The 19,547-nt window shown below is 41.3% G+C and overlaps 1 protein-coding gene and 1 long non-coding RNA gene across 7 annotated transcripts in view; one reads left to right on the top strand and one right to left on the bottom strand.

The window, feature by feature from the left end:
• The window catches only part of ACACA (acetyl-CoA carboxylase alpha), a 237,437-nt gene that overhangs the window by 101,560 nt on the left and 116,330 nt on the right, over positions 1-19,547 (bottom strand). For 4 of the 6 annotated variants that reach the window (XM_088152435.1, XM_088152436.1, XM_088152440.1 and 1 more), the window contains 8 exons: positions 17,525-17,581; positions 17,149-17,193; positions 11,793-11,834; positions 10,622-10,837; positions 9,816-9,971; positions 7,736-7,939; positions 6,242-6,397; positions 3,330-3,476 (listed from right to left, as the gene is read on the bottom strand). In XM_088152435.1, coding sequence (XP_088008561.1) covers positions 3,330-3,476; positions 6,242-6,397; positions 7,736-7,939; positions 9,816-9,971; positions 10,622-10,837; positions 11,793-11,834; positions 17,149-17,193; positions 17,525-17,581 — 1,023 coding nt within the window. The remainder of the gene's footprint in view (positions 1-3,329; positions 3,477-6,241; positions 6,398-7,735; positions 7,940-9,815; positions 9,972-10,621; positions 10,838-11,792; positions 11,835-17,148; positions 17,194-17,524; positions 17,582-19,547) is intronic. The other 2 variants (XM_088152437.1, XM_088152438.1) reach the window with 1 other exon arrangement.
• LOC148214390 (uncharacterized) overlaps positions 1-19,547 on the top strand; it is a 41,497-nt gene that overhangs the window by 2,015 nt on the left and 19,935 nt on the right. The window contains exons 2-3 of the long non-coding RNA XR_015798200.1: positions 12,983-13,056; positions 16,210-16,292. This is a non-coding gene — a long non-coding RNA (uncharacterized LOC148214390). The remainder of the gene's footprint in view (positions 1-12,982; positions 13,057-16,209; positions 16,293-19,547) is intronic.

Below are 19,547 nucleotides of genomic sequence, written 5' to 3'. Positions count from 1 at the left end.
CTTTATTATGGGATTCACCTTTCCTATATTCTTATCACAGAATCCTATCGTTGACAGGAATCTTAGAAGTTGTCTGGTCAGCTCCTGCTCAGTGCAGAATCCCCTCTGACAAACAACCACCCAGCCTCTTCGCTTGATTTGTGATTTCAGATTTATGATTTGGTTAACTTTGGAACAGAGGAAGCTGCATTATTCACCAAAATCACTTAGTGCTATATTGTCTGTATTGATTGGTAGGAATTTCCCAGGCTTTTGGATATGAATCTTTTCCGCCCCTCCTTGGAGCAGATTCAGCACCTTCTACGTGGAAAGCAATTTTTGTTCATTGAGTGACAACCCTTGACCACTCTTCTTTCACCCAATGCTAATACAGCTATTCAACAGGGGTCTAAAAATCTTTACATGAATCATCCAATCAACCAACAAAATGTAATCATAATAAATATCTACACTGTCTTTCAAGCAATCTAATGTTCTTCACATACACAAAAATCCAGTAATCCAAACAGGAGCCCTCAATGTGAGATCATTCCAAGCACAACTTGAAACAGAACGATAGAGTTTTTCTTCAGTGCAATTCCAGGAAAACAATATAAAAAACAAAAACAATGCAAAAAAACTAGGTATAAAAACAATATAAAAAACCATACAACACAGTCCATAGCCAAGGTATACCAACCTATAATTGTATATTTTCATGTTGTAAGCCACCCAGAATCTTTTGGAATGGATGGGCATAATAAATTTAAATAATAATAATAATCTGTAAGCCTTGGGATTTCACTGGCCTGTTGATGTGTCTGTGTGCATGATTAGGCCTTTATTATTATTAACAATAATAATTTTGATTTATTTCTATTGTTGCTTTTATCATTTTAAAATGGTGCATCATTATAGCTCATGCACCAAGAGCTGCGTGAGCTATAAAAGCTGTAATTAGATAAACAGATGATTGATTGATTGATTGATTGATTGATTGATTGATTGATTTGGGGGCCAAAAAAACAGTCCTCAAATGTGAACATCAGAAACAGAAGAAATGATGATATATAAGGGGAAGGACTGAGTCCCAGAAATATAGGTAGTATTATGACATGTTGTGGCGATACCCTCAACCAGACAACCCAAAGATTCCACAGACAGGCAAAATATACTCAGTAGCAAATTAAAGAATGGACATTTTCTGTTGCTTTGCATTTAACATATATTCCCTGAAGTAGCTACCTCATTCTGCTTCAAAGCAGGACCCATCCCCTCAAGCCACCTATGGTTTTCTAGCAAGTTAAGTTATGCCTCCCAATCACTCACTCACTCACTCACTCACTCACTCACTCACTCACTCACTCATTCATTCATTCATTTCCATTCCATTCCATTCCATTCCATTCCATTCCATTCCATTCCATTCCATATAGCTGCCCATCTCAGACAAGTGACTCTGGGCGGCGAACAAACATAAAAACATTTAAAACCAACACAAACATAATGCAAATCTATCTATCTATCTCAGCTGAGAATATTATAACCTTAGGTATCTATTTAGCCAGGAAACAGGGCCCTTAACACATTTGGGGCCCCAGGCTTGGGCACATAGCCAGGTCTTCAAGGCCTTAGGAAAAGTCAACAGGGTTGGGGACATCCTAATCTCTGGAGGGAGACTTATAGTAGACATACACCAAAGGTTTCGTTTTAAAAGTTTCACTGGTGCCCACCCTAGCATCATTTCAGTGCCAGATGAAGACCTTCCTATTTTCCCAGACTTTTTAACCAGGTTTTAATTGTATTTTAATTGCATTTTAATTCTAGTCTCTGAATGACCACCTTGCAGCTTTTTAATTTACAGGAGTCTTTATCTGGCATTTTATTATATATCCTTTTAATCAGACTGTATTTCTAATGTGTTTTCTTATAAACCACGCAGAGTATTTCAGCTATTGGGTGATTCAAAAAATGTTAGGAAGGAAGGAAGGAGAAAAAAGCCTAACATTTGGCATGCTCCTATGTCTGCTCTAGAAAGAAAGGTATTTTTTCTGTGATGGAAGGCCAGCCTCTAGAAGCTGGGTAAGAAACTTTTCAGCCACAGGTAGAAGACCTGCTAGAGTGGACCCTCAGACACTCTGGTGAAATCTCACCCAGCATTTCTCCAGAATCCTAATCAATGCATTTTAGGTTTACTCTAGATAGAAAACATAGCTCATTTTCAACAGTCACTAGAGATGATGTAGACCTGATCATACCTCAAGTTCCCAGCCAGAACATTTATTACTCTGCTTCTACTCTCCAGAATCCCCGCAGATCGTAATGTGTCACTTGGAAGTATCCAAGATGTCCCCCCCGCCCCTTATGCTGACTCCTATCTGCCCCTCCTTTCTCCTATGAGAATCAAAACCAGTGTTTTTCAAACTCGGCAACTTTACGATGTGGCTGGGGAATTCTGGGAGTTGAAGTCCACACATCTTACAGTTGCCACATCTGAAAAACACTGATCTAAATTAAGCCCTATTCTCATTCCTTATCAGTAAGCCCAGCACAGAGTAAAAACAAAGAATGAACTTGGGACTTCTCCCTCATCCCAAGGGTTCAAACAGATGTGAGGACACTTGACTAGCCAGCACCAAAATATGGCTTAATATTCCAATAGAAGAGAATATATGTAGTTCAGGGTTGAACTGTGGAGACCTTGGTGCTCTCTGAGCTTGATTGTTTCCTTGCAGACGTTTCATTACCCAGCTAGGTAACATCACCAGTGCTGGTGAGTGTGGAGTTTCCTCCTTGTTTATATATACAGTAGTTTGCCCTGCCAGTGTTGGTGGGAGCGTTAATCCCTGCTTATCTGGGTGTAGGCTACTGGAGAGGATGTGTTCTGGACTTTTGTTTCCTTCTTCGCTGTCAACATCAGACAAGCAATCAAGCAAAAAACAATACCCTAATCAAGGAACTACCAAGGAGAAAACTGCACCCTCACGAACACTGACAGAGCAAGCTACTGTATATAAACAGGGAGAAAACCCCACATTCACTAGCACTGATGATGTTACCTAGTCGGGTCGTGAAATGTTTGCAAGCAAACAACCAAGCTCAGAGAGCACCAAGGACTCTACACGGCTTAATATCTATAATATTAGTAGGACAAACAGAAGATTCAATACTTGGACTTTTTTTGGATCAACCATCCTTGAGATGCCAAACTGTTTACTGGTTAAAAAAAAAAAATCCTAACCATACTTTGAACTGGTCATTGAAATTAACTGGTTGCCAATAGAGTAAGCGGGCAAGAGAGAGAGATTTCTGTTAAAATAGCAAGTAATAAACCAAGCAGGCAGACTTACCTCATTTCCCCCTGGAAGTCTGTTCATCTGTACCAACTGGCCTTGGTCATCCAAGACCAGCTCTGTATAGGTCAGCATGTCGGAAGGCAGAGGAGGAGCAGGGAGAATCGCAAGCTCTTTCATCGAGTCCCATAATTTGATCAGAGCCTATAGGAATTGGAAGGAAAAAAGTTTTGATTATTTTTTTCTAGCCCTTTTATTTTTTTTCTAATCATGCTGCTCTTTGTGGCTTGGTTAAAATGGAACAGGAAACTATGATTTTGTATACTGAACTTGGAGCATCATGGACAAAATTAAATTTGGGCTGCATATCATGGCTTGTTCTCAGTAAACATAGTTTAAAGTAGAATGCACAAATTAATGCCTTCAGTCCATGGGTAACCTCTTCTCCAAAACCTGCTCCTGAATTGTGTTTTTTAATGTGACAGCTAAAAAAATGTTCATTACAGCAGGAGTAATCATGCATGGTATTTAACAATTTAATTCAATTTTATTTCAGTGAAATCAAGTAAATCAAATGAAATAAAGCCTACTTCTTTATCCTGACCCTACACATTTTGGGGAAGTGCAGTTCTTAGCATATGAATAGAAAGCCAAGTCTGTCTCAAAGCATTCCTAATTTAAGCCAGGAATCCTGGGACAACCCAGGATTGTACAGTACCCCAAAGTGAGACTTCACTGTGGCAGCTTCTCCAGTTGAGCTGGGAAGCTGCAAGCACTAATGAACATTTGTCCAGAAGTCCTGCTTTATCAACTTTTAGGCTAGGGACCTCCAACCTTTTTGGATCAATGGGCACATTTGGAATGTAATCTTAAGGACAGTTGCCCCAGCATCTGACCTATTAGATGTGGTCAGTCACAAAACACCTATTACTACAGGTAGTGCTTGCTTAATGACCATTCATTTAGAGACCATTTGAAGTTATGACAATGCTGAAAAAATAACTTGCGATTGGTCCTCACACTTACGACCATAGCAGCACACACACCCCCCATGGTGATGTGACTGTGATCCTGGCACTTGGCAACTTACAATTGTTATAGTGTCCTGGGGTCCTGTGATTGCCATTTGCAACCTTCCCAGCTGGCTTCCGGCAAGCAAAATCAATGAGGAACTGTGTGATTCACTTAATAACTGTGTGATTCGCTTAACGACCACCACAAAAAAGGTCGTAAAATCGAGTGCAGTCACATGATGCCTTGCTTAACAACAAATTTTCCGGTCCCTATTGTGGTTGTTAAGTGAGGACTACCTGTACCCACAATTCTGTCTCTTCCTTCAGAATGCTCTCTACCACTTCAGCATACTTCTACTACTGTCTTTTTGTTAGAGCGAAAAATAATAATAAAGTCACACCCACCAAGAATGGTGTTGGTGGATATAGTGACTGTCATGGTGAGCTCAGAGACAAGGAGACTAACAATGAGCAGCCTGCTCCAGAGTTACCGGATGAACCACTGCCTGAGGACCTCCAGGCAGGGAAGGCGGGGCCATCCAGGATTCAACAGGAGCAGCTGCCGTCAATCTCTGAAAATGAGGAGTCGGCGTTGTCGCCTCCCCCAGCGCAAGGGCTCGCCGTGCAGAGAAGAAAGCAGAGCAAAGGCGCTCTGCAAGGCTCCTCGCAAGAAAAAAGCTGCGCCCTCCCCTAAATGAGCGACACTGGCACAGACAGGGCAGCAAGCCCAAACCTCTCCACTGGCAAGCACCGTTCGCTAACCCAGACTCTGCGTGTCTTTGAATCCCGTGACTTTGGCTTTGGACCCCGGACCGCTGAAGAACCTTCTGCGATGCTCTGACCCCCCAGACTTCGCTTTGACTACATCCTCTGGTGCCTGCTGCATGCTTTCTTTTTTTTTTTGGAATTAATTTTTATCAAACAGGGTTTTTTTTTACAAAGTCAAAACAATACATATTTAAAGAAATAAGAAAGGGAAGAGAAGAGAAGAGAAGAGAAGAGAAGAGAAGAGAAGAGAAGAGAAGAGAAGAGAAGAGAAGAGAAGAGGAGAGGAGAGGAGAGGAGAGGAGAGAAGAGAAGAGGAGAGGAGAGGAGGAGAGGAGAGGAGAGGAGAGGAGAGGGGAGGGGAGGGGAGGGGAGGGGAGGGGAGGGGAGGGGAGGGGAGGGGAGGGGAGGGGAGGGGAGGGAAGGGAAGGGAAGGGAAGGGAAGGGAAGGGAAGGAAAGGAAAGGAAAGGAAAGGAAAGGAAAGGAAAGGAAAGGAAAGGAAAGGAAAGGAAAGGAAAGGAAAGGAAAGGAAAGGAAAGGAAAGGAAAGGAAAGGAAAGGAAAGGAAAGGAAAGGAAAGGAAAGGAAAGGAAAGGAAAGGAAAGGAAGAGAAAAGTAGTGAATAAATAGTAAAGAAATAAAAGAAAAAAAGACAGAGTAAAAGAAAAAAGATATAAAGAAGTAGCTTCCAATCTTCTTTACAGCAGGCAGAAATGCATTTGTATTTTATCCTCTGTCTCTAAGGTTACATCATCTCTTCTTTCCATATTCTGCCCATTCTAATCATCAAACTCATAAATCACAAGTTTTTTTTTTCTTCTGTTTTCCACAAAAAGTCCATTAACTGTTTCCAGTCACTGAGTGCCCACTGCTTTGGACTTGGTAACACAAGCTTGTTTGACTTTCAGGACTTCCTTCCTGTTTGTTTGTGCATGGATGTTGCACTCACACTATCCCTGATGCTTAGGCAATTGTTTAACAAGACCAACCATAAAGTGTGCAACCACCTCTCGTGTGGGTTTGTGCACGTTTGGCCCGGGACAGGACAGCGGCACCCACGGAGGTCATCTTTGATACTCAGGTCTAAAGATATCTGATAGAGCATGACTGGAAACAGGTTGGTGAATTAGCTCTTCTTCATCTATCCAAATTTAAAACTAAGAGAGCAGAAGTTCCTTCAACAGTTCTTACCTGCCGAAACATTTCAGGAATATCATATACATATGTTGTCCCCAGCGACTGGGCCTGGAATCTCTTAGACTGGAGTAAGTCCTTTGTCACATAAGGAGTATTGATCAGCATTCCATGTAGGGGCCCTTGCTTATCACCATAAGCCTGGAACATAATCTAAAAAGAAGAGAATGTACATCCAGGATTAAGTCAGATCATCAGATGAAACTCACTATGATTTTTCTTTGAATCCTCAGTCTGGATTCAACTATGGTCTGGTGTCCAGAAATACCTCCTTCGACCTAGAATCCTCCAGTTAGCTGAGGATCCTGGAAACTCGATTCCAATAGATCAGGAAGGCATTCAAGAACTCTTGAGTCAATAAACAGTATTCTGGCATAACATGACATGGAAATCGGAATATGAATTAAACAAAGAACTATGAAGAGCATGTTCAAGACCAGAAGACTGAGTCTTTGAAAACCACTATTTGTTCGAAGTGGGCAGTGTCTGTGATACATAGCCAGATAAAACATGGTGCAAAATAGGGATTAAATGGCTTGAGTTCAAGAAATGATTGGCAGGGCCTCTTCTCATAATTGCCAGCTTGCTCCCCTATAATTTCTGGATAGGCCTTTTGCCTATGGTAACTATGGTCTACCATGGTTAAAGATCAAATATTCAGGTTGTATGAGAGAACAGTGCCTTCTCAATGGCTATATCAATATTCTGGAATATTTCATCAAATAAATGTTGCTTTAATTGTTATACAGCTAAACATAAATATCCCTTTATTATTTTCATTGTTTTGTTTAATTGTTCTTCATCCAGGCACCACCTCTCCCTTGGAATACAGAGGATGATACTAATAATACTAATGCTAATGCTAATAAAAACTGAAGGAATCAAGATGCCCAATGGAAATAATATCAAGAGTCTGGATGAAGAAAATCACTACAAATACCTGGGCATCCTTCAGGCAGTCACCATCAGTCAATTGCAAAAGGCAGCTTTACTTGGAACAGGTTATATCCTGCGACAATACCTTTAACACCATCAAACGACATCTGCCTATCCCAGGTCCTTGGGAAGGATTTGATAGATGGATAAAAATGCCAAATCCAGTCTAAACATCTGGCTGACTGTGCGACCAACCATAAAGATGATAGTGATGATGACAATGGACCTGTTCGCCCTGTTTTTCTCAATAACCAAGCAGGTGATAGTCTACACTTCCAGATGTGCTATATTTCAATTCCCACAATCCCACAACTCTTAGTCAAGGAATATGGAAGCCTTACACATCTGGAGGATGTGCAAACACAGGTTTAGGGGCTCGCCTTTGCAGAGATATCCACTGAATTCCCAAATTGGCACCCATGGGACTATTAAGTAGAACCTCCATTCTGCAACCAACATATTGCAACAGGATCTGATACCCACATATAGGTAGGCAATGATCAAAAGGGAAACATTTTCCGATTATAATCCTGCACTCATTTGATGGAGACGTACTTGAGCAGTTCTGGAGTCAGTCACTTCTTTATACAGGCTTATGTCGAGGTAATAGCCAGATTCATTGGTCAAGAACAGCCGGATTGGGATAGCCTTGCCACTGGGTGTGAGCTGAATGTTAATCTTCAGCTCAGCCTGCAGGACTCGGAGCTTCCACAGACGGCTGCCGTAGCGCATAACCATGCTCCGAACAGACTCTTCAATCTGAGCCACAATGGGGGGGAAAAATAGAGAGAGAGATGTGAGGATAAGGAGAGACCACACAAAGGTTGCAACATCCTTCACCCAGAAGATCAAGACCTCTTCTCTCTTCTTCTGGAGTTCAGGATATGGAATACTGGATTGAAGTTACAGAGAGGCAGATTCCAACTGAATGTTAGAAGCAGCTGTCCAAGAGTAAAAGCAATTTGACAAGGGAGTCAGAGAACCAGAGAGGTGGCGTGGCCCCTTTCTCCGCACATGTGCAAGCAGAGGCTGTCTGGCGCGCTTTAATCTGGATTCTTGGATGAAGCAGAGATTGTAATGAGTAACCTACATTTTCAGTGTAAGATTGTGCGCGACCGTGGGTGTGCGTGCGTGTGTGTGTGCGTGCACTGGAGGGATGAGGGAATGTATAGCCTTGGGAGGAGTTCATACAAATCTATTTCCCCGTTCACCCAATCTTTTGATACTTTAATGTGGAGAGAAACATTAAGAGCCAAATTGTACGTGCGAAAATGGCATTCACGCCCTGTATTTCACTGCTGCCAGAGCACCTTAAATCAACACGGGGATTACCGCTCGGAGGCACGTTACTCTGCCATTTTATTAAACTTTCAAATATACTGCTGTTTGGTAAATAGTGCATATTAAAAGCAAGGGAATTGGAAGGCAGGGCTTAGGGTTCTCTCTCAAACTCGCGCCCCCTCTTCTCCCATGGCCCCTCCAGGAAACGCTTTCCGCAGTATCTAGAATTTGGCATTTAAGCAAACCCACTCAGAAGGGCAATTGTTATATTCCTTATTTATTTACTTAAAGCCTACTTTTTGGGGGGGGGAGGGTCCCACTTTTCAGCTGAAAAGGCTCCCCAGGGCACTGATAGGTACATTTCATTAAAATAACCCAGTCACCTGGATTGACAGGGGTAGCCATAGAAATTGCATCAATCAATCAATCAATCTTAGAGGTGTGGCACCAAAGAAAATATAAACGGGGGGAGGGAGGAAAGAAGCAACCTCAAGCCACAATTCTTAAATAAAATCCTGTTTTTCTTACAGAACAACCAGCTGGAGACATTTCAGAAAGAGGAAGAATTTTATATATATATATATATCAGGAAAAGGAACAGGAACAACCTCTCTGTTCTCATTTTCATTAGGAAATGAACCTAGACCCTTGGTTTATAATTCTCTTTGCATAACAACCACACTAAACTTTTGACATTGCCTAAGCTAGTGTTTTTCAACCTTGGCAGCTTTAAGATGTGTGGACTTCAACTCCCAGAATTCCCCAGCCAGCATGCTGGCTGGGGGATGCTGGGAGTTGAAGTCCACACAGCTTAAAGTTGCCAAGGTTGAGAAACGCTGCCATAAAAAGTCTCTTTGAAAATGTTTGAATGATTTGGGCCTCTCTATTTAACTGAGTCGTGATATTATTGTCCCAGTAATTGATTCTGTCCGTTCTTTCATCCGGCTAAATCCAGTTAATGAAGGTTAGTTCTTGGTCTGGCTTAAAGCAGACTTCATCAACTTGTTTATACTGGAATTAAAGTACCCAGAATTCTGGTAATTGTAATCTTCAGAGACATCCGATTGGACTGGACATACAAACACTATCTTACAAGAATTTCATTGCATACTGTTGTCTGTTTTTCCTTCATGTAAATATTTTTCTAATGCAGGCTATATTAGCCACTTTGGTGGCTTGCTGTAGAAGGAACAAAAAAGCATTTTAAATAAGTCAATATCATTGAGTGCTTTAAAAGATCTAGAAATGCTTTGTTTTTCTGGGAGTTGAAGTCCACACATCTTAAAGCTGCCAAGGTTGAGAAACACTGGCCTAAGCAGAGAGGGTGAAGGTCAGGGGCAGGAGAACCGCATACCTTTGATGGATCCATAATAACTGTAGGGACAAAGTTGAGGAATATGTGGTTGCAGTCGGTGCGCACGTTTGTGTTGTTGAAAGCCACTTCCAGCTCATCCATGGCTTCTAAAAGCAAGCGCTCTCCCTCATTTTGCAGGTATTCAAACGATGCTTCCTGTAAAAAGAACCTCCTTTCGTTAATCCTCTCTGAGTGACCCATGTCACCCTAATGGTTTGCAAAGAGGATCAGGAGCTGAATAAAGGCAAGTCCTTCTGCCATATTTATTTCTCATTGCCAGTTCAAATTCTTCCTTCATCCAGAAGATCAAGACCTCTTCTCTCTTCTTCTGAAGTTCAGGATATGGAATACTGGATTTAAGTTACAGAGAGAAAGAATCTGGCTGTGCCAAAGAAATGTTGTTCACTGACTACTTTTGAAGTCAACACCTTGGCTTGCTACAAGCTTCAAAGCTTAAGGCATCTATTTGCTCCAAAATCAAAGAAAAGCTGAAAATATTGGCCCTACCTACCTGGATATTATTACACCCCTTCCCACATCCTCTGCAGCTGTCAGAGGCCAAAATGTTTTTAAACAACAATGACTACTTCTGGTCACACATTATTTACCCATGCTTTAAAATACTGCTTTAAAAGTGTCCTTCCATTGTCCTAACACAGGATGAATCTCAGCCAGCAGGTCTTACCTGGAGTTCTCCAAGATCTCTTTCTAGCTTTTTTTCCTCTGCCATGACCTTATCTGTCACTCTCCAATTTCTGTGACCCCTACATAATCACAGCACAGGACACCAATAAATGAAGTCCCACCTTAGTCACCAAGTCCGAATGGCGGATGATCGCCCGTACAAAGAATCGGTAGTCGGTAACCTCAGCTCCTGCCTCAACTTTCGCTGCCCCCAGATAGAGGTGCATTTTGTGATTGGCACATGGGATGGCGGTGAGGTCAAAGTTGCGCATTCGGTTCAGCTCCAGCTGGAATGCCAAGGCTGGCTCCAAGTGGCGGTAGATTCTGTCCTCTTCAAACTGGGAAAGAAGCAAACTCATTTTACATAACTGATGGTAGACAAAGAGGAAGTATGACATCCACTAGGGTTTCTCATCCCATATAAAGCCTTCAGGAAGGAGTGGCATACAAATAAATAAATAAATAAATGAAAAGATAAAATCAAATAAATACATAAGCGAATAAACCATTTATTGAATTAACAGAGCATATAGTTTATTTGCACAATGGGTAGCAAAATTAAACAATGGGATGGAGCAAAACTATTTTTGCTAGATGGCAGAGGAGCCCCGGGAAAGACTGAAGATTCAATTTAGAATGTAAGTTCTAAATTGGAATAGAGTCACATTCTCAACAAATGTGCTTCAGAAATGACAGGACTTAAAAAGGGGCCCCTCTGGAAGACTTAAGGACTTGGGTAAGCTCATGATTTGTATCCACCACTAATAAAGAATAATTATCTAAATCCAACAGGCAACTTATGTCAAATAAAAGCAATCTGATTTTCAAAATATCAGAGATTTTCAAAAAACAGGCTGACCAGACAGATTCATTCATTCATTCATTCATTCATTCAATTTATATAACCGCCCATCTCAAGTACATGACTCTAAGCGGCTCACAACATTAAAAACAATTAAAATATATACAAATATTAAACAAGAAATGAAACACATAGAAACAGGCTCCATTCCATGCCTAGGGCCCAGGCACACCATACTAAGCTATGGTTTTATGAATAAGCTATGATTGCCAAGGTTTGCCCAGTACTCTAAGCTGTAAAACATGGTTTCCACAAATCAACAGCTAAGTTCACATGTCATGCCAGGTCACAATGTGATTTTAGTGTCTATGAATCTAGTCAATCCAGCAGAACCCAGTTGAGCCACTATGGAAACTATTGAGAGAATCAAGATTGAAAAACCATATTGCTTTTGCTGTCTGATTACACTTAATGAAAACATTAACACTTACCTTATCCCTGGCACGGAATGTAAAGAATTTGGGAAATTCCCTCTGGGAAAGAAAGCAAAATTAATATAGAAAATTATCATTATTCATTAGTCTCATCTCTACATTTTGCACACTTATACTACCCACTGAACCACTTCCAAACACACCACTTATTAAAATTTTAAATAACCCCAATCATTAATTCTCATTATTTTTTAAATGGATGTTTATTTTCTAATTTTAAGATGCCCTAAAAAATGTTTTAGAATGGGAGCAAGATATAACACTAGCAAAGAGAAGTTTAATGCTGAAACATAAAATTCAGGGGAAAACCTTAAGACCAAATGGCGTAAATTGTATTTCAGAGGCTTGAATGCATTCAAAGGGATTGCATTTAGCACAAACAGGATAAACTGCAGTAAACTGGGGACCTGCCCATTCCCACCTCTCCTTGAAGTCTGGAATCAAAAGTGACGAAAAACAGAAGGTTCTCTAAAGTAGACGATTTTCTAAAGTGACTAAAAACAGAAGGTAATCTAAAGAGAATCAGGAGCCACCTACCCTCTCACAGCCACACTAAAGGAGATAGAGGGGTAGGGGGAGCCCAGATATACTCAGAACTTGTTCTAGCATTCAGAACCCTCAGTTATAGTTGTGGCATAAGCAAATCGATCTTGATTTTAATTTTTGCTTGGTCTTGTGAAATGAGCTAAAACAGGAATCTTTTTGATTTGATGGACATCTTTTGAATGTTGGCGGCATGTTGTGATGCTGATTGCTGTGTGTCTTTGCCTATTCATATACATATACATATACACACATAATTTTATTTTACTTTATTTATTAAATTTATATGCCACCCATCTGCCCCAGAGGGTGACTCTGGGCGGCTCACAATTAAATGAGGTTGTGCCTTGCCATAGTTCCTGGATCTCAGGAAGCTCTTTAGCAGCCGAGTTTCCTTTTGGTAGGTAGCTGAACATTTACTAAACATTTAATTGTAACCTAACCAAGTACCTTCTAAATGTTGGACCTGCCACCACGACTGAAGCCGGAGAAAAAAGCCAGAAATATTGTCCATTTCTTCACCACCTTTCTAACTCTTCCTTGTCTCTTGCACCTTGTCTGCTGCTCAGTGCTAATCTTTCTTCCTGCTGCATTCGTCAGCATACTGTCACTAAACTGATTGCTCTTTTTTTTTTTCTTTTCAGATCTTCGGTCTAGCATTTTCAGGCAAATATCCAATTAAACGTGCGTGGGCAAATGCAAACGGAAAGACACAGAGGTAAACAAATCCTCAGAGTTTTCATACCAAAATCCAAAAAAAAAAAAAAAATCCGATTTCCTAGATGAAGGAATTATGCCCCTGCTGTGTTCTAATCAACCAACCATCATCAAGACAATCAGAATAATTCGCCTAAATTAACCAATCAAGACACCCTGCAAATTGGAGAATGCAAAAAGCTACATGAGAAAATCATCATAGCTGGTTATTATACTAATAATCGTGTTAAAAGCCTAATGAGATGAGGAAATTGGAAGCCTGCTGAAGCAACTCTCTATTACTTCAACATGCTGGGAAGTAATTATATAGACTGTAATTAAAACACAAAACGAGCCCACGCCAAGGCCGCTAAGTTACACTGATAGTCCGGTACTAGAATGAATAGGAATGAAAAAATGAAGGGCTGAACCCAGTTCCCTGGAAGGACTGAGCAAGTCTGTCTAGAATTTCTCTGAAGTAAGTATAAAGTGTAGAGAACTGCTTACCAGCACAACACCCAGAACCACAGCTCTGCTAAAAAGTCCAATCCTCATTTTCCAGAAAAAGACCAAGAACAGAGAGAAAGGCATGCTACGTATATTATTGTAGCAATGGCAGAAAAGGTTCTTTGAAATAGATCAACAAGTTATTTGCTCTGCTGTTTGTGAAGAGCATCCTTCACTACAACAAAGGACAGTCCCCTTCTCAAGTTGGAGCTTGTGATGGGTAAACCCAAGAAAAGAATGTCTGCAGTCATCTTGTCCTTCTATGGCACCAATGGTGTAGCATGAATACTATAGGCTTGTCTATGATCCAATAAAAGATGGGATCCATTGGAAACAGCAGGTATCCAGTGAACATTTGGTGTTGCAGGAGACTCCTGAGAATACCGTAGACAGCTAAGAAAAAACATTGGATCATCGAACAAATCAACCCAAAGTTCTCACACAAGGCACAAATGACTAGGTTCAAATTATCCTACTTTGGACATATTATGCGAAGACCTAGCTCTCTGGAAAAGGCTCTAATGTTGGGAAAGGTAGAAGGAAAGAGAAGAGGAGGATGACCAGCAGCAAAGTGGATGGAATTAGTTACAGTGGCGATGGGTATACTGTTGGAAGACCTGAAGGACCAAGTTGGTGAAAGATCATCATGGAGAAAATCTATCTATGTGGTTGAAAATAACTCGATGGCACTTAATCAATCAATCAATCAATGAACATTAATGTTACTGAAGTCTGTGTCCCTACTGGAAACATAATGGTAGAAGACACTGAGACATTCTACAGCAAATTGGAGATGGTGCTCGATATACTGTAGCAACAAGAAAGGCTATAGTGGCTGGTGTGGGTCTTCCGGGCTGTGTGGCCGTGGTCTTGAAGTTTTGTTTCCTAACGTTTCGCCAGCACCTGTGACCGGCATCTTCAGAGTGCCGGCCATGAAAGCCTTCGACAATACAAAGGCTATAGTGCTACTAATAGGTGACTGGATTGCCAAAATGGGAGAAACAGAGAACCTAGAATTATAGGAAAATGTGGGTTGTTCATTCTATGAACAATATCAGAAGCAAACAGATTACATAATAGAAAACTGAAGTTGGAAAAATGGAATCTAGTCTCCAGGACATGCTCACATGCAAACACTGAATTACTGGTGTCAAAACTTAGAAAATTAAAAAGGGTAGGCGTGCCAGCAAGATTTGACCTGGAGGACATACAGTCAGAATATAAGGCTGATGTAAAGAACAGATTTGGCAAACTTAATTTATGAGAAACAGGAGGGAAGAGATAAGAGGTAGAGAAACCAGAGGGGGGGAAATACCCAAATTTCAAAGATGAAAAGATCCAAGTGGCTTTTAGAACAAGTTATCATAATAACCAGGGAAAGATGAAGAATGAAAGACTTGGAGAACTCGAAGGATACATAAGGGATGATTCCTCTCCTAAATCTTAACCTCTATCATTAAGATCGACTGATCTTATAGAAGCCAGTATTAATCAGCCTTTAATGTGGAAGCATGAGGGCTAAAATCTTATTTTACCTTCAGAAGACAGATCATAATCCGGTAGAAAAGCAGGTCTTCTGCATACAGAAAGTTACAGATTTAATCCCCAGCACCTCTAGGCAGGGATGGGAGAAAGATTGTTAAAAGTAAAAGGAGGGAATGTAAAGTTGGTTATTTGATCAAGGTTAAAATGGATACATTGTTATCTCTGATAACCCTTAATGGATTTTTGCTGATCAGGACTGAACGACATGGTTTTAAGGATCTGTTTATGGAACTACTGGAAATATTCAACTTGGGATTTCTATCTGCTTGGAAGACTGCAAGAGATGAGATACAGGAAGAAGAGATCATTTGTTGTATTCTAAGAGAAGGTGATAAGTTACCACAATTGTTTATGCTTGTAGTGACGACGAGGGAAATGATTTCTTTATATATTTCTCTTCTTTACAATACAGTATTTTAATTTTTTATTTTCTTTCTTTTTATTTTTTTTTTCTCCTTTATTTTCTGCCCTTCCTATTTTTTTCTTTTTCTTCTTTTTTTTTCCTTAGTTGGTATGAGTTTTTATCTTTTTAATTGTAACGCTTCATCGAATTATTATTTAAAAAAAAAAAGGAAGGCAGATCATAATCCAGTAGAAAGCAGGTCTTCTGCACGCAGAAGGTCATAGATATAATCCCCAGCACCTCTAGGCCCAGCTGAGAGAAACTGCCTCTGCCCTCCACTCTGGGACTTACTAGGTATGTTAGAAACAACTCCCAGATTTCCCAGCAAATAGTCCATAAACGGCAATCCAATCTATCTGGAAAATACTCATTTGGGGAAGATTGGTACAGACAATGCTGACCTGACTGTTTGTCTCCCTAATCTCCTTGCTAAGAAAAGGTCTATCTCTGGCGCACACACTGTTCTTTTCTTATTACTGTCCGGCTCTTTGCTTCAGATCAGCCGCTTAGGAATTCCACCAGAGCTCTTCGACAGCATGTGGATTTATTCACAAGCATTAAAAGAAACTCTCCGTTTCCCGCCGTTATCCCCTTTTATTCTCTTAAACTGCCCAGATATCTACTTTCTAAAGCCCCCTGCTTTTCACATAAGCTTTCCATACTTTTCCAGCTTCCTGTCTTAAAGCTGCTGATTGATTGGTATCTGTTATGTGTTTTCAGATTGGCACCCCTCCCTAAAAGCTGGGCCATGCCCATCACCACCAACCATGGTCAAAACATTCCAGAAGAGGTCGCCTGTGCACGTAAGGAACATTTTTGCTTTTTTGTTTTAGCCTATAGTCTAATTTCGCTTAGGAAGTCCACGAAGCACAGAATCAACAGCTCTATATTTGGAGAAAGAGGAAGAAAAAGGGGGGAGGAAAAAGGGGTGGCAATCTCACCCTTGGATTTGGGGATGCAAGAGCCAAGGATGTCCACAGGGGTAGGGGAGATAAAAAAGTCAAAATGGCAGCCATGACGATACAGTCAAAGCCCCGCCCCTTTTGCAGGGGTCGACACATGCTAAAAGGGCGGGGCTTCAAGTATGGGGTTGCAGCCCCCATTATGACTTTTCTGATCCCCTCCAGGCCTCCCCTGTAAGTGGCTGAAACAAATGAAGCAGGAAGGGGAGGAGGCAGAATGATGTCGGGGGGGGGCTGCCTACTTTTGTTTCAAATTCTGATGCGGGGGGGGCTGCCTACTTTTTCCCCTTTTCCCCCTCTTACATCCACTGGTATAACGCAGAAGACTGTTGGGAGATTTATCATCAGGTTATGCAGTTGGGCAACCAGCTGAAGCCCCCAGAGTTGAAGGTGGCCCTCAAAACTGCACCCTCAAACTCAGGGTACAGTTGCTGAAAATGGGGGGCACACTTTTCTGCCCTTCTGAAGTGAGAGGGAGACAAAAACAGCAGTAGGTGAAAAACCCCAAGCTCTTTGCCCCCGTTAACATTCCTGGGCCTACCCACTTTGCATCATCGTCCCCAAAATGTGACCTCCTGCCATTAAAGGGTTGCCTGGCTATACCATGCACATCTGCTTTACTGTACAAACTGCAACCAGAAGGGGAAAAAATAAAGATCTGAGATTGTACAGGTTCCCACAGATGTTTTCTACTTACATGAAATCTTTGGTCCACCTCATAGTTGATTTGTTTTCTGAAATCCTTGCAAGCCAAAATGTAAGATACAGTGGCAGGAGGGATAAAGCGGGGGGGGGGGGAGGCAGAACAAAACTAGCAATTAGTCCATAAATTAAAAGTGAATTAAGGAAAAAAAATCACAAGCAATGCAACATCGTCATCATTTTCAATTCTCAATTAATTTTCTCCAGAGAACTTATTGAAAAACCATTGCACAGCTGGAGACAAATAAAACAAAATCAGCTGTGAACATGATTTGTTTTTTTTCCTCCTTCCATTAAAAGCAGTCAGATCTGGCACGCAAGCTATCAAAACGCAAAAACTCCAACTGAGGGAGAACAAGAGGTCAAAATACCTTTTGGGCCACCAGAAAAGTTAGCCGACGAATTCCATGGTCGATCAGCACAGATTTCTGGAAAAAAGGGAAGGAAACATGAGAAAATACATTGGGAAAGCAAATTGGCAAAATGGAAACTTGTAAGAAAAATCTCTGTAAAGCGTTTTTCACAAATATACCTGCTATTGTAAGGGAAATTCTATTTATAGCCCTGGAACCGTAAATGGGGAGGAGTGGCAAGTACATTTCAAAAAGAGAAGAAATCAGAAGCAATCAGGTAACAACCCCACCCGAGTTTCTAAATTTTGAACGGGATGCCATTCAGACAGCCTTACACCTGGAAGCAACCTTGCCATAAATATGGAACAAGGATTTATACTGGACACTTTCCAGAGCAAGGGAAACGATTACAAAAAGCCATCAGCAAATCTAAATTTAAGGGAGAGAGGAATGGACTCCCTTAAACTCAAAAGCGAAGCCTTGACCAAGCATTATATTCCCCCATTGCCACCCTCCCAGTATGAACGATGGGTCCACTGCTCCTGTCAGTCTTAACCGGCTTCAATCCAGCCTCTTTAAATCTATGATCACTGGAGTCTGTAGATCACATAACTCACTGTATGTTTCTATGGTGAAATATAAAAAGCGTGTCGTCAATTCTATATTATTGCTAGCATATGTTCTTGAAAATAAAGATTGGTTGGAAAAATTTAGTTAGTGTGTCCTCCTCCCCCCCCCGCCCCCCGTTTATCCTCCTTTCCAAATGTTCATGTCCTCCTTTGCCTTTCAGATATCTGGTAATCCTACCAAGGCCCCAGTCCTTTTTCTCTTCCACTGTCAGCTTTCAGGAAGGCCTTGAAGACCTGACTATTCCTTGGGACTAGATTAGCGAAACCCGTCCTACAAGGCGGAATATGTGATGAAGTACATTTGTTCGTTGTGTTTTTTACAAAGTTCTGTTGCTTTGCATCTCTGTTTTAATTGTTCTAATCCACACCACCCAGAATTGCATTCTTGCAAGTTGGGTGGCCCTTTAAATCTTTCAAACAAACAAACAAAAATTCTTTGGTCATGGTGGGACAAAAGATCATTCAACATGTTGTCCACTTCTCTAGTCAACAATGGCCTTCATTTTATTAGTAACATGCTTTTTCTCTTCCACCAGTCCTTCAAGGTAGACTAGACTAGGAAACCAGAAGTTATGAACGCTTATGCTACTTTTAACATAAGGTTGTAGTAACAGAATCTTGCAAGTCTGAATGTGCCTGTAAGAGTATGTGAGAATGACCTTGGGAGACAGGAGGAAGAGCTGCAGACTAGGCAATGGTCAGATAAGAGGCAGCTGAGCCCAGAGAAGGGGGCATGGCAAACATCTCAGAAGGGACCCTCCTTAGTTTCTTGGACTGTAAAGGTGATGGGGGAGATGTACTTTCAAACTTGCAAGATTCCATTAATGTAACCTCACATTAATTGCATTACACAAGATAGAGCTAGTACTCATGGGTGTGCTTCTTGTCTGGACTACTTCACCAGGCTGACAGTACCTCCCTCTTCTTCCCTCTATTTTCTTGAGAACTAGGGAGGGTCAAGTTTGAGATGCTTTCTGAAATTGTATTTCTACCCCAGACTCAGATTTCTCTTATCTGACCCTGCCTTGGTTGCGACTCTTCCTCCTGTTTCTCAAAGTTATTCCTATGGCCCATTACATCCATCTCCTTCTACCCTCCTGTAATGGTATTCGGGAATGACCTTGGGAGACAGGAGGAAGAGCCACAACCTAGACAATGGTCTGATAAGAGAAATCTGAGTCCAAAGGAGGGGTGGGGGTGGAGAAAACGTCTCAGAAGGGGCCCCCCCCTTAATTTTCAGGAAAGTTAAAAGAAGGGAGGGGAGAGGTACTTTCAGATTTGCAAGATCCTGTAACCTTACAATAAAGGTAGTGTTAGAACACATGGTTGCTGCTTCTCGTCTGGAGTACCTCAAAGGGCTGACACCTCCCCCTTCACCCCAAAATCAGAAATGGGGAGGAAAAAAGCTTTCA

Source organism: Python bivittatus, unplaced genomic scaffold (assembly GCF_059951505.1).
Source record: "Python bivittatus isolate LINGU-HERP-01145 unplaced genomic scaffold, Pbiv_v1 ctg000690_np1212, whole genome shotgun sequence".
NCBI lineage: Eukaryota > Metazoa > Chordata > Lepidosauria > Squamata > Pythonidae > Python > Python bivittatus.
Note: the sequence above shows the minus strand (reverse complement) of the source record. Positions and strands in the feature narration are given on the sequence as shown.